The 15,453-nt window shown below is 44.3% G+C and overlaps 1 protein-coding gene across 2 annotated transcripts in view; it reads right to left on the reverse strand.

Moving 5' to 3' along the window:
* Positions 1-15,453, reverse strand: part of DUSP10 (dual specificity phosphatase 10) — a 49,149-nt gene that overhangs the window by 33,531 nt on the left and 165 nt on the right. Inside the window, exons 1-2 of one of the 2 annotated variants that reach the window (XM_028724590.2) lie at positions 15,312-15,448; positions 11,847-12,686 (exon numbers count right to left, since the gene is read on the reverse strand). In XM_028724590.2, the coding sequence (XP_028580423.1) occupies positions 11,847-12,645 (799 nt within the window). In that variant the 5' untranslated portion in view covers positions 12,646-12,686; positions 15,312-15,448. Of the gene's footprint in view, positions 1-11,846; positions 12,687-15,311; positions 15,449-15,453 lie in introns of those variants that run through there. The other variant, XM_028724589.2, reaches the window with a different exon arrangement.

The raw sequence follows: 15,453 nt of genomic DNA on the forward strand, positions 1-15,453 counted from the left end.
TTATTTCTGTCTGTCAATCCTTTAATAGGCATAGCAAATCACACATTATCAAACAAACACCATATACAAATTGTGCAAAATACGAATTCAGCATAACAAGGTTATTATTTCTGTGCAGCCTGAGCAGGAGGCCGGAATAGGCCCGTAGATATGTGGACTGTCCCTTGGTCAAGTGACTTTTCTTCTTTAAGTTATTAGAGTTCCTAGCTCAAGGTTGTCCTCTGAACTAGCCAGATGTTAAACTGATAATCTCAGTCAGTCCATCATTTGAAAAATAAGACTTTAGAACTCTCTTGTCCCCGAATGGCAACTAGACATTCTGTTTTGGTGACTGCAACCTTGGTTTAAGGAGCCATTTGGTGCATGGCTTATATATACAGTGGTACCTTGGGTTATATACACTTCAGGTTATGTGTTTTCGGGTTGCGCATCGCGCCAAACCCAGAAGTACCGGAATGGGTTACTTCCAGGTTTCGGCACTCGTGCAGAAGCGCTAAATTGCGCTTTGTGCATGCGCAGAAGCGCCAAATCTTTACCCGCGTGTGCGCAGACACAGCACTGCGGGTTGCGAACGCTGGGGGTTGTGAACACGCCTTCTGCATGGATCACATTCGCAACCCAAGGTTCCACTGTATCTGAGTTTCCAACACTGGAACCAAGGATGATAAAAACATTGATGGCCACCAGTTTAGATGGCATTAAAAAAGGACCAGACAAATTCATGGAGGATAAGACTATCAGTGGCTACTAGCCACGATGGCTCTACTCTACCTCTATAGTCAGAGGCAGTAATGTTTCTGAATGACAATTGCTGGAAACCACAGGAGGGACGACTGCTCTTGTGCCCGGGTCCTGCTTACCAGATTCCTACAAGCATCTGATTGGCCACTGTGAGAACAGGATGCTGGCCTAGATGGGCCAATGGCCTGATCCAGCAGGCTGTTCTTGTGAAATGCCAAAAACAATGTAATCATTTTTGACCCACACAACAAATGGCCTTGCCCAAGTCAGGGGGACCGTCTTGATCTCTGCTTCTCAATCTTCACGTATTCTGAAAACACAATGTGGGTTTAAGAATAAAAATGGCACTCACACACCATTTTTAATTTCGAATGTGCATTTCAAAAGCCATTTCAAAAGTATAATTCATTTAAAATTGAAAGAAGCTATCAAATGTCCAGTGGAAGAAAACGAACGCTCCTGGCAAAGCTATTTATATGAACAAACCTGGCAGAGGCCTAAAAGCTGGAGAGAACAGCCAACAAGAACCTTGATGGAAAATCCTGGCAGGACATGAGAAAGCGCACGATAGAGCATGATGAGTGCTCCTGTGGGGAGGAACATGGCACACACATCCCCAAGATGCCTTTGTGTAAATATTGGCATCTCTTTAACTAGGAAGTAACTCACCAAGTGATTACATGCTGAAGCGGTGAGTGGAGTTCTAGCCCATTTTACAGAGAACCCAAAATTTAGGGATGTAGAGAAAATAATTGACTGGATAGCTCAGTTGGTAGAACAGGAGATTCTTAATCTCAGGGTTGTGGGTTGAGCCCCATGGTGGGCAAAAGGTTCCTACATTGTAGGGGTTTGATGACCCTCATAGTCCCTTCCAACTCTACAATGCTATGATTCTCACTCAGGCTGACACTAGCAAGACTGTCCTGCAGAGCGCTCCTTACAGTAGCGTGGTCACCTTCTAGCATCCTTACAAGTAGCATGGACAGCTTTACTGCAGGGCAGATGTGGACAAGTTTTAAAGGGGTCATCAGGGTAGGCTCAGATAACGGCCTAACCCTGGTAATTAAGAACATAACAGGAGCCTGCTGGGTCAGGTCAGTGTCCCATCTAGTCCAGCATCCTGCCCTTACAGTGGCCAACCAAGATGTCTATGGGAAGCCTGCAAGCAGGAAATGTGTTGGTTGCCTGTGGGACAAGTTCCATGGTTTAACTAGGTCTGCATTCATGCCATGTGGCTCCTATAAGCAGGGACCATGGGACTTCAAAAGTTGCCTTATAGGTAAAAAGGTAAAGGTAAAGGACTCCTGGACAGTTAAGTCCAGTCAAAGGTGACTATGGGGTTGCAGCTCATCGTGCTTTCAGGCTGAGGAAGCTGGTGCTTGTCCACAGACAGCTTCATGTGGCCAGCATGACTAAACCGCTACTGGCGCAACGGGACACCATGGCAGAAACCAGAGTGCACGGAACCACCGTTTACCTTTCCGCCGCAGCAGACCCTATTTATCTACAGTCGTATCTTGGGTTAAGAACTTAATTCGTTCTGGAGATCTATTCTTAACCTGAGGTACCACTTTAGCTAATGGGGCCTCCTGCTGCCGCCGCTGCACAATTTCTGTTCTCATCCTGAAGCAAAGTTCTTAACCTGAGGTACTATTTCTGGGTTAGCAGAGTCTGTAACCTGAAGCGCCTGTAACCTGAGGTACCACTGTACTTGCACTGGCATGCTTTCAAACTGCTAGGCTGGCAAAAGCTGGGAGAGAACAACGGGAGCTCACTCCGTCGCAGGGATTCGAACTGCTGACCTTCCGATCAGCAAGCCCAAGAGGCTCAGTGCTTTAACCATAGCGCCATCCGTATCCCAGGTCATCGATTCCTGTGTTGTCGCCACTGACTGACGGCAGCTCTCCAGGGTTTTAGACAACGTCTTCCCAGGTGCCTGGAATCGAAGTAGGAACCCTCCGCATGCAGCTCTGCCACAGCCCTGCTCAGAATCTGACAATGGGGGGGGGGAGCCTATGGTCACCTTCACTTCTCCTCCACATCCATTGACATGTCCTGCTGACAGCCTTGCCCTGCCTGCTGGATTCAGGCTCTAGTAGTCAAGGTTCAACTATCAGGCTGAGTAATAGCTCCTTGGCAGGGTTCTACAGACAGGCCTCCTAGAAAAATGGGAGGACACTGCCTGGGCTGGATTTAAAGGGACAGTGCAGAGAACACTTAATATATTATCCATTCAGGGGCCCCTGAAATTGTAGCAATGTGTTACACAGCAAGGTCTGCCAACACCTGTACCTGCCAGCTTCTAGGAAAGAGCATAACATAGATTATTTATGAGCTTTCCAGGACTTTTTCATCCATTATGCTTTCCATTCTCTCACAAAAAGACACTGCTGTGTCTAGTAATTCGCAAGCTTCCCTTATGGAAATTCTGGACCCTTAGATTAAGAAGCTAGCCTTGCACAGGGTCCCTGCATGTATAAAAACAGCCCCCTCCCAATCCATTAATACTATAATACTATAATTCCATTCTTTCTCTAAATGAGGAGAAGACTGCATGAGCAAACATCCTCCAGAACCCCGTAGCCAGATTTGATCCTGCAACATTGCCCCTCCAACATTGCCCCTTCCACTTTCCAGCACAAATGCCTCATTTCCTTCATTGCTCATTTTAACCCAATTTAACACCTGCCCTAACCATTGTAAAGACATATTGGGATGCCTCTTAATTGGGGTTTACAAAACCCAGGAAGCTACTTTATAAAAGTTAGATTGGCAAACCTGCCAACACTGACTAGCAGCGATTCTCCAGGTTCTCAGACAGGAGACATTCCCAGCCCTACCTGGAGCTGCCAGGGAATGAACTTGGGACCTTCTGCATGTAAAACAGCTGCCCTACCACTGAGAGCCCTACTCCAACCTAATTAAAGGCCAGCTCCAAGTCGTATTGGCCACAGATTAGCACTCATGCAAATGTTAAACACCAACCACAGTTAAGGCTGACAAATGAAGAGCGGCAAGTTTTGTCATCTGAGAGAGGAGTGCACCAGTCCCTTAACCGTGGTAAGAGATTAGCAAATATTACATCTGCATTGGACTAAAGGAGCAATTGCTTTTAGGCCAATATAGCTCTGAAAGTTTGTAGAACATGATCTCAGTAGTACAATCTCACTAAGCCACCTCAGTAACACCAAGTGTGAGTCATCTACTCGTCTTTGGGGATGACAACCCTTCCAAAAATTGCTAAGAAAGCAAAGCTTTGCTCAAAGAGAGTTGTCATTTCGCAAATATCGCACCATAGGCTGTTCTCAGTTCTGTATCAGGAGCTGCAGGAAGAAAAACATGATGTTCAAAGAAAGGAATCCGCTCGAGAAACGGCTTTTTGGTTAGAAGAGTCACATGATAGGTATCTTCTTAAAGGGACCGAGGAGGAAGACTGCACACATCAAACTTAGAAGCCAAATGCAGGAGGAACGGCATGGAGCACAGCTGAGACCGCCCAAAATTGCAGCAGGCTAGCTTGGGACTCTCAACCACCATTCACTCTCTGTTATGAAGGGGCCACTCTCTATCAAAGCTTGTGATTTACAAGTCAGAAACAAAAACTAACCATGGATTAAAAAAAAACACACATTCCATAGCTAACATCTCAGGAACGTTCCAAACGCCTTTGGAGCAAGAGAGAAAGGATAAGTGTCAGGCGTGACAATGAAGAATTTCAGAAGAAGGTGCACTGGAGGAGGGAGAGAGGGCTCACCTGAAAATAGCAGCCCAAATTATCCATTTGATAGGAAAGAGTGTGTCCATCTATAACACCTGTCCCAAGGTCACTGCCATTGTATTATAGTATAGCAGCTTTGCCCACCAGGTGCCCTACAGATATTTTGGACTATAACTTCCATCATCTTTGACCACAGGCCATGTTGGCCGGGGCTGATGAAGTTGGAGTCCAACAGCAACTGGAAGGCACCATGTTGGGAAAGGTTCGGCCTCAAGACAAATTTGTTATTTCTGTTTTAAGAAGCAGCTGCGAGCCATTCATGGTACTTGCAGTGGCCTACTGGTCAACACGTCACTTAACTCTTAAGAACTGCAGCCCGGCTGCAAAGAACACATGGCCATGATGCTCCATGCTCTGCTAACTTCCAGATTGGATTATTGCAGTGCACTTTATGCAAGGCTGCCCTTGAAGACAACTCAGAAACATCACCTGGTCCATCAGCAAGACTACTGGCTGGAGTTGCCTTTAGAACTCTCATAATCCCTGTTCTAAAGTAACTGCATTGGTTTCCAGCTCATTTCTAGGCCCGATTCAAAGTGCTTATGTAGGTTTTCAAAGCCCTAAATGACCGGTCCCAAAATATCTGAAATATCCCTTCTTCCCCTACGGTCCCTCTGGCATTAAGATCAGCAGAGGGGGTCCTCTTGATAGTTCTGCCTCCCTTCGAAGTTTGGGGTGGGAGGTGGCATTCTCTATGGCAGTCCCTGAGTTGTGGAATTCCCTCCCCATAGAGGTGAGTCTCGCTTCCTCATTACTGTATGTGGCTTTCAGTGAATGATGATGAAGATATGGCCCTTTATTCTGGCCTTTGACACGTGTGAGATATGTGTTTCAGGAAGACCCACCCTGTTCATTGTTTTAACTGTTTTTTTAATTCTGAATTTTAAATTGTTGTAACCCACCATACGATTATTTGGGTAATAAATACAACAATAAAGCAGACGACTATTAGCCCTTTCCAGTGCTGCATTTCACCCAGCAAAGGTGATGGGTAAACAGTGGTTCTCAGCTTTAGCAACAAAATCATCTCCTCTGCAGGCACAAGTCCCTTGCCTAAGCATGACTCCCTTGAATCAGGGCCACTTCATATCTACTCATTATAATGCATGCACAAGCTGTTAATTTTGCAGAGTGCTTTAATGTATTTTTTCTCCTTCAAAACCCTGTTAGAAAGTCTCGCTGTATAAAGCATGGGATCAAGGCTCCAGTTCATATTTAAGATGAGGAGATCCACGTTCAAACCCCTGCCCAGTTATGAACTCTCTGGGAGGCAACCACCACCTCAAAGACTAACCTAGATCATCATATCACAGGAGAGAATTGGGTAACCTGAGATCCTTAGAGAAAGAGTAGCTAATCTAGTGGCCCTATGCATATTGCTACGAATACAATTCCCATCAGCCAGAGAGACACAGGAAGAACGAGCTAGAAATGTAATGAAACCGAACCGGTGTTTTCAAATCTATATTCCAGTGGACACATTTCAGCTGTATTTTAACAAAAGGACAGCCTGGCCTTCTATTGGAATTGCCACATTTCTGCACATCACAGAGCACCAGCAAAAAAAAAAGAGAGCACTAGACGTCTAGAAAAGGAATATATATTTGATCGAGGTCACCAGCCAGAGCTGTAAATTAAGCCTGTAATTTAATCCCTAGGGGCCAGGGCCCTCTGATCAGTTTCTCCTCTGTGTGACACTGTACCACTGAAATGGCAACAGAGAGCTGCCTGCTTGACAGGCAGCACCAAACATGGAGAACATGGCACTGGATCAGTGGATGGGGGGGGGGGGGCGGGACAAACTTGGATGGGGCAGTTAGCAACCAATGTTTACAAACATAAACTGGGAAGATCAGATGGGCCAGCCATAAATTATGACTGGATCGCAGTCAAGGCAAGAGCCTCACTCAACGTTAAAAGCAAGAGGGGCTTTAGAGCCCAGCTTCAGTTTTAGTTCAAACTCTAAAAACAAAAATTGCATCACATGCACGACATTAAGAGCTACTGAAGCATGATGGAAAAAATTCCATCCGACAAGTGAAATTGAATAACAAACACCTCTCTGGCCACACTGCAAGCACAGATGCTGAAGCAGAGCCTTATTATGTCTCCCCGGTCCAGATCACACTTCCAAACAAGGCAGGGATGAGAAAGGGGCTTTTCGTTTGTTGTCCTCGCCTTTGAGCACTGCTGCTTTAAAAAGAACATATGGAGATGTGGCCATCGCTCCCTTTCCTGCTCACTCTTTTTTCTGGCCACCGTTAAGTAAAAAAAAAACAACAACCCTGCAGCATTAATCCCTTGATCTCTACCCACAATTTTTCCTAGCTGGCAGAAGGGGAGAAAAAAAATTAATCTTTTCTTCTAAAGCTTCTTTAGATCAAGCGGCTAAGTGCTTTTGGCTAATTTTAAAACTCCCAGCTTCAGAGCAGGGCCAGAACAGCGTTTGCTGGGTGACATTGTGAGGATTCTTTTCCCTCCCAAATGATGCAATCAAGGACTAAGAGGCAACCTAAGCCTTTGAAACTCCGGGGACTTCATTCCTAAGGACTACCTGTCATATTTCAACCATCACATACACATATTCACTGTTCTATTGGACCCCAGTTTTCTAATAGTTAAGGCAGAATTCCAGCAGTGCACTAAGTCATGGATTTTTGAATTTGTGTCTCTGTGTGTGTCCTTTCACAATTCCTATAGTCTCAAGATTGCTAGCAGAGACGGTAATTTGAGATGGATTCTTTCTCTATAATCTCTGTTCTCAATAGATAGTCTTAGTGATTCACCATAAGCTAAAGGTGCACATAGAACAATAAACTTATTATTGTGCTACTCAGATGATATTCACATCTAAAACATATCTAAACGGGATCATTCCCAAGTAGCTTCACTCCAGATATCTACCTGTGCAAGGGAGCCCATCCTGCTGGTGGCTCTGTGTTCCAGATGAAGTGCATAGAAGTCTTTGTGCATATGGAATATGGATGCAAAGCCGTGTCACTGAAGACCGTCACACTGTATGTATGGACACCAGGAGGAGGAGCTACTCGAGGGTGCGGCTACTCAGTCCCCCTCTTCACATGTTGGTTTTATACACAAATACAGTAACTAACCATTTAAAAACATTCATGCACCACTTAATGTTTCAGAAACCTCTAAGTGGCATAGAGTCTAAAACACCAAACAATATATCATTATAACAGAAGCATACCCTAAAAACAGGTCACCACTTTGAGTAGAATTTCCTCAGGTGATACAAAGGATTTCATGAGTCTGTATGAGGGCAGGAGGTCCAAATGGGGTGTTAATGTAAGTTCCAGCAATTATCACTACAATTTACATTCCACATATACCTTCTTCATGTTGTTTATCTGTTTAGTACATTTATACCCTCACCTTTCTTCTGTCATGGAACGCAAGGTGGAAATGATGGGGACATAGTTCAGCCCAGACACGGAGGTCCAGCTCCGAGGGCCTTCTGGCGGCTCCCCCACTGCGAGAAGCGAGGTTACAGGAAACCAGGTAGAGGGCCTTCTCACAGTGGTGCCTACTCTGTGGAATGCCCTCCCTTCTAATGTCAAGGAAATAAACAACAATCTGACTTTTAGAAGACATCTGAAGGCAACCCTGTGTTGGGAAGTTTTTAATGTCTAACATTTTACATTTTTTATGTGCTTTAAGCCACCCAGAGTGGCTGGGGAAACCCATCCAGATGGGCTGGGTATAAATTTAAAAAAATCATTATTATATTATTTAAAATATCTGCGTGATGGACTTAATTTGGCAGGTCTTCAGAATATAAGGAGAGTGGTGTTAGCTGTTGGACTATATTGTGTGCAAACACAAACCACAACTTAACAGTAAGTGCAACCATGTCCTCCAAGAGATTAAGCTGTGTTAAGCACCTGTTTATCACCACCCATTTATTAGCGCTTAAAGTGGTGCGGAACGCCATCCCACTTCTTTTCAGTGAATGCAACAGTCAGGCTTCATCTGTAACAAAGCCACCTCACCAGTTCTTCCCCGCACCCCTTCCTACTTATGCTGAGCCTACACATATTCCTCCAGAAGGCAGGGCAGGGCAAGTAACTGAAAACTGGTCCATCTACCTGATGGTCTGCTCTGCTTGGTTGCATCTCTCCAAGATCTCAGGCCAAGGTCTTCCCAAGGCCTATCTGGATATGCCAGGGATTGGATGCCAGACCTTCTGCATGCAAATCATGCACTTTACCACCAAGTAAAGTTCTCCCCCAGTGTGTGATGCAGCTCTCATATTACAGGGGAAATGATTGCCTACAGGTGGGCCATCATACTTCAATCAAAGCAAGTCAGAAGCTGGAGATTGTGGTTTTCATTAAAGGACCTATTACTTTTCCTCCCCATGAAAGAATTAAAATAAATTATTATATTCAAATCCCAACTTTTCTGCTATAAAGTCATGGTAGCATACATGGTTCTGAGTGAGATGAGTCAGATCCTAAGATAGTGACCGGCCCAAGGTCACCCTGGGAGTATCATTACTGAGTGGGAATTTAAACCAGAGTCTTCCTATTCCAATATTGTGCTCACAATTCATTGGTTCCCACAAGGATTATAACTCCAACTCCCATCAGCCCCAGCCAGCATGTGCAGCATCCAGGGTTGGTGCATGTTGTAGCCCACAACATCTGCAGGGCCACAGGTTCCCCAACTCTGGTTTAAAAAGAGATGCTAATGGTTGATATGGGACCTCCCTAGTGCCAACATGTGCTCTGCTAAGAAACTGTGGCTTCTCCCTAAAGAATGCTGAGACCATCGGGTGAATCAGATTTTCAGCCTCTAGTTTTTTGGTTATCTAGTCCAGCAGTTGCCAACCTTTTGGGGGTTTGTGGACATATTCTGGAATTTTGAGAGGTGTGCTATGGAAACTACCCCCTCTGGTTGATTCTCCCTACCCCCTTTCAACCCCACCACCCTGACAAAAAGAGAGAAAGCCAACACACACATATAGATTATTTGCTTTTCCCATGGGGTCTGGGTAAAAGCTGGATCCACTAGAATTAAAATGGATTTTACATAATTTGCATGAATTTATCGCAGAAACATCACCAAATTAAAGCTTACACTGGTAGACTGCTCCGTACAAAAATTTGCTTAGGTGCTTGCCAGCACCACAAATACATTGACGCAAGGCACAGATCATGATTTGTACACAGGATGACAACAAAACCACCAAATCACAGAACACATCTGTGGACACAGATGTGACCTATGATTTGGTACTAGCTTGGAGGGGAAGCTTTGCAAAATTATGAGCATCATACCATCTGTGCCTCAAACCCATGTTTTCACATCATTTATTTAGGCTACTTATATACTGCTTAATTACCAAAGTCTGTATGGTGTACATAATTAAAAAAATGTGTAATAGATAAGATCATTTAAAACAGACATAAAAATAAACATGGCAGTACTGATTCTTTTACCTTCAGTCAAAAGACAGATATTATCTGATGCAGGGAAGAACCCCCTTACAAATGATGCAATTTCATGAGGATCATGTGGTGGTATGTGTATGGGCCCCACCACAACCTTCTCTTTCTCTCTCCAGTCTGTCTTCCAAATCTTGTGGCACCCTCTTCTTCCCACTATCCTGTCTACCCGCTTACTCGCTATACTTTCTTTTCAGCTGCTCATGTAACAATCTGAGTTTTGAGAAGCATATTGATCTGAAAGAGGAAGTAGAGAACATTTCTTCTTTAAACTTCCTCCTTCAGTTCTATGCACTTTTCAAAGGAAAGAAAAAGGTACCCTGCCCTCACCAACTCATTACAAAGGGGTCAGCGAGGAGGTGCTCAGAGGCTTCAGAAGCAACAGGAGACGTCCTCAAAGGCACTGTTGCTCCCACAAGTGCCACACTAGTGACCATAACTCTAGCCACTGGATCTATGATCACCTATTCTTGCAAATGATGTTCTAGTGGTTAGGTTTCTCAATCACAATGACCTTGTTTTATTGCATGACATTTGTCTAAAACCATATTCTGTCAATAGATTAATGCAGTTCTCGGTTGCTGTATGCACACGCAAAGTCATAGCTAACCTTCATGGCTCACTAAAGTAAAACATGGATGCTAATTAGGTCTAGTTAATACATGAACAAAACAAAAAAAAGGCACACAATTACTTTAATTACTGGTAACAGTTTACTGTAGTAGTTACCAGTGTTGTCCAACACAAAGCTAAGCCCACGAACAGGCAATCCTAAATACACACTCACAATCCCATTGCATTAATGAAGCTTCATAGCCATGTACTGTAAAGGTGTTCAGGTTGCTGGGCCAATAAGATCAATAACCATTTCCATAAGAGGGCCATCTCATCTATATTACCTTTTAGGAACTCTATTCCATCATACCATTTCAAAGTCACTCTGACTATTTCATATGTTACTAGAAAATGGCAAAAAAAGAGAGAACTGTAGTTGACTTGCACTACCTCCACAGCATAGTGAGCAGAACTCATCTTACTAGCTTCAAGACCCATGATCTCCATAAGCTACCTGGATCCCATAGCTTTCAGAGCTTTCCACTTCCATGTTCACAAGGAAACAAGGAAGCAGGAAGTTTCAGTCACTTGCTCTTCTTCCTCTTTGAGCTCATGCTGTGAAGCGGCTCACAAGAGACTCATCAGTCTTCAGTGTAGTTCTCCTGCCCCTAGATTCACTGAAGCTACCTAATTTGCCTTCTAATTATTCTGGACCTAGAACATTTCCCAACATTCATCTCCAGCTTTGCTAACATGAAAGTTATCGTGGTTTATTTTTGCATGGGACCTGAGAGTTTAAGTGCCAAGGACAGTTGCTGATTCTTTAGGGTACTTCGCATTTCCAAAAAGGATGCCCTCATCTGTTTCTGTAGGCTAATGCACCTCCTCTTAACCCACCAGCTTTTGAAGAAGGCATGGTTCTAACAGTTACCACCATTAAGACTGAAAGAAAATATACAACAGGCTTAACCAAATGCCTCTCCAATCTCTATTAAGAAAAATATCAAGCCCAGGATGAATCCCGCAAAAGCTAGAAGTATGCATACCACATTGTGAGCATTAATCCCAAGGAAAGGCACTCCATCCACTAGCTTTTGGATTAACCTTAAACTCACAACCCTATTAAGAAACGGGAAAAGGCACCAAGACCACATCCTTCCTTTTTCAAGTCCTCCTGCATCAAGAGATCCTGAACTATCTAAACAAGAACATGCAGAGCTTTGCCTTCCCAGTGGCCCGGCAAATTGCTGCATCCCTAGAAAAGGAGAGAAGAAACGCAGCAGAATATGGGTCATAAATACCTTTGAGAACCAGTGGCTCCTTGCCTTCTCGCTTGAGAGACTCCAGCACTATGTGCAATGGCTGCGAAGGTATGACTCTGCTTGGCTCATTGGTATTCTCGTCATAAACAACTATTTCTTTGGAAAAGATCCTCTTGAAGGAGTCCTTGCCTTCACGGCAAGAGATCAAGTCCAAGACGGTAATCTTGCCCTGCTGAAGCCTTCGCCGGCTGATCTTGTCAGAGCAATTGATGTGGACAGCTCCTTGGATGTGGCTCTTGTTGTATTCCATGAAGGGCCGGCAATCGATGATGACCGGCCCTTGGTGGGTCTTGCTGCATTTGGTCATCTTCTTTGCCAGTTCATTGGGATAGATGATTTTGACACTAGGCAACTGCTTGGTTGGGCCCGAGACCGGGCTCCCCACGCCGCTGGAGGGACTCAATGGGCCAGAGTTCTCATTGTTGTTGACCATTTGGTTAGCAGGGCACGTGGTCGAGGTTCCTACGTTGGCAGAAGTGCTGCTGGTGCTGGCTTGAGTCTGGGCCTGATTGTCTTTGTCGTACGTTGCCACAGTGCAGCAACTGGCACTGCTGCATCCACAACTCAAGGAGCGAGCAGAGCCGTTGGATGAGGGCATATACGTCAGATTCGCAGCCTTGAGGGACACAACAGCTGTGCTGAGGAGACTCACGTGGCTCTCGCTGGCAGAAGAGGCAGAATCCAGATAGCTGGAATCTAAGCAAAGGTTGAGATCCTGAGGTCGGACGGGCCTGGAGAGTGCCACTACTACCCTGTCGTCTAGTGGAGATGGAGGCATGAGGAAGCTGAGAATGGCAAGTCAAAAGGAACTCAAGCTCTCTGTTAAAAGGGGGAGGGAAATAAAATGACAATAAGAAAGTATGTCGCAACACACAAGAGTTCCATCATTATTCCCGGATAGCAATGCTCTAAATATTGTTGATCAAATGCTTTGTTTTTCATAGAACAAGGGGAGAGCCATTCTAAAAGGCACACAGCCACCAAACATGGAATCATAAAACTGTAAGAAGTTGGGAAATTATCCATCCCAACCTTTATGCCATGGCAGAAACTGCCACACATTGGCTGCCTCCAACCCAGGACTGCGAGTCTGCTGCAGTTGTGGGGGTGCACAGTAAATGCGTGCTGGTCACTAACAGAATTCAGCTGCAGCATCTCAGCCTGCACTTACATTAAAAAGCTATTTTATAGTCCTTATGATTGCTAAAAAATATATTAAGGGCTATAAGTGGTCAGTTATCAAAAAAAAGCAAGCAGAGAAGTTGCTAAATAAGCCTCCCAGAGAGTAGAGGGCTTCTGCACCCTGTAGGGAGGGCAGGATTTGGAAAAGTGGTAAAAGATGATATAATAAATAATGGGAAAAATGGGAGATTGTGCAAATCTTAATTGGCATAATTTATGCAAATTTTAATTGATATGCACATTGAATCATTTTCTTCTGCTGCTGCAGAAATTAGGTTAACTTGGTGCAGAATGTTGATGTTTTATCTATGTTTTGAGAATATTCAGGCCCGATGAAGACTAACCTAAATAGTCCACATTACATAGGCCAGACACCAAAAGGTACTTGCAGAGCAGCTACCATCATGTACCCAAGGCTTTCTTGCTCCAAGGGAAGGAAGCTCATTGTGGAAAAGAACCTGCCCCTACTTTATCCTCCCTTCTGCAAATTAAAAATAGACAGAAGCGACCAGTGGGTTGTTAGCAATTATCAATAATGCAGGGCAGCCAAATCTGGCCTGAGGTGATGTTCTAACTCCCTCCTAGCACACAGTTTTCAATATTGTTGGCTTCCTGTAAAAATCCACCAAAAGGGGGGGGGGGGAGAGAAGTTCGGCAGTAATCTGAACACATACTGAAAAGAAATGAGAGATAAGAAACAGAGGCTGCCATGCATCCCTTATGAGCAGAACTGCTATTCTGGAACTGCCATTTATTCAGATACAAGCACACTCTCATAAAATGACAGGCCTGGAATATCAAAGAATTCAGGTCCCAACCTTCCTGCTCTTATACCTTAGTTATCACTACCATAACACAAGGAGGGACAGACTGAGATGATCCACTGTCCTAAAATCAGAGTTCCCTGCAACTCCCACCCCCAAGCAAGTTCATAATATATATTGGTTTTATAGCATTCATTTAATGACCAATTACGTTGACATTTGGCAGAGTCCAATTGAGGTCAGTCAAATGACACTCACTTTTTAAAAAAAGTTATTACATCACCCTCTCAGTGTCTTTTAAGGCTGAAAGGGTAAGCATACTTATCAAGAACTCCCATTTGACTCAAAAAGGGATGGTGGTTTTTTTTTTTACTAAGCTTGCTTAAACTGGACGAAGTACAGGATGACACAAAATTAAGGACAGTCATGTGGAAACGTGTGGTGCCTCCAGTCAAAGAACAACCTACACAATTTAACCCAATTCAAGAATACTTTTTAAAAATGTGAATTCCCTTCCCTACATTCTACTATCTGTTTCTATAATCTAACTATGTCCTACCCTCCTCAAAACCACGATACATACACTTTCCATTAGGATGGGTCACTATCCTAGGATAAGAAACCAGAAAACATAAAAACCCCATCTATCTCTCTCCTCCTGAGGAGGAATGGAGAGAGAGAGAGAGAGAGAAGTATTTGCAGAATGGGTTTAAATTGTGACCAGAGGAAATACCATTTATCAACTATGGGGAGTCACAAAAAAATGAATTAAATAAAGGGAGAGGAAATGTAAAATACAGAAAACAAGTTTCCTTTCCCCACCTTCTATTTGTGAAGAACAACAAATAATTGTACAGAGAAAAACAACACAACACCATGCATTCCTGAGAAATAAGAGAAGCAAAGATCGGGAGAAGGGAAATAGTACCCTTTTTCTTTTTTACAAAAAGAGAAAACAAGGGGTTAGTTTAGTAACCAAATCACGTGCGAGACCAGTAACGTTATGTTTGAGTTTGGTTTTTTTAATGTTTGGATTTATTTTTTTAAAAAAGAAACTAATAAAGTATTTGGAGACCGGCTAAGGGAACCCTGTTTGCCTTAGGATGGCAAAGATATTTGGGGAGCTCTGCATCTCTGCAGCAGAGGTAATATATTTCCAGCCAAGCCATGAAGTCAGACTTGGGAGTTAAAAGAGCCCAGCCAAAATGAGGCACCTTTTCACGCTCACCGATCCGGAGCTGGTTCAGGACCTCGCGGAGGGGGGAGGCGTTTTACAGAACAGGCGTAAAAAGGAGGGGGGGAGGAAGAGAAGCGCTACAAGAGATGCTGCTCCGGAGAGCCTCTTCTGCACTCCGATTCCCCCCCCCTACCCCCCTAGATACTGCAGCAATCCCGGACGAGAAAAGCCTCCGTTTCCGACAATCCAGTCGGTGAAACGCACGCAAGTCGGCGGGCTCCAAGCGCAGACCGGCGCGGGGACGGATAACAGTGCTAGTACCTTATTTCCCGTTGCTCCCCAACATTTTTTCGCATTTCCCAGTTTGTTTCCAAACAGGCATCTCTCTCTCTCTTCCCCAAGATAGGGCAGATTTATTCTAGGAGACGCTACGCGGTCGACCTACGCACCACAACCGCTCCTC

This window comes from Podarcis muralis, chromosome 3, assembly GCF_964188315.1.
Source record: "Podarcis muralis chromosome 3, rPodMur119.hap1.1, whole genome shotgun sequence".
In the NCBI taxonomy this organism is placed as follows: Eukaryota; Metazoa; Chordata; class Lepidosauria; order Squamata; family Lacertidae; genus Podarcis; species Podarcis muralis.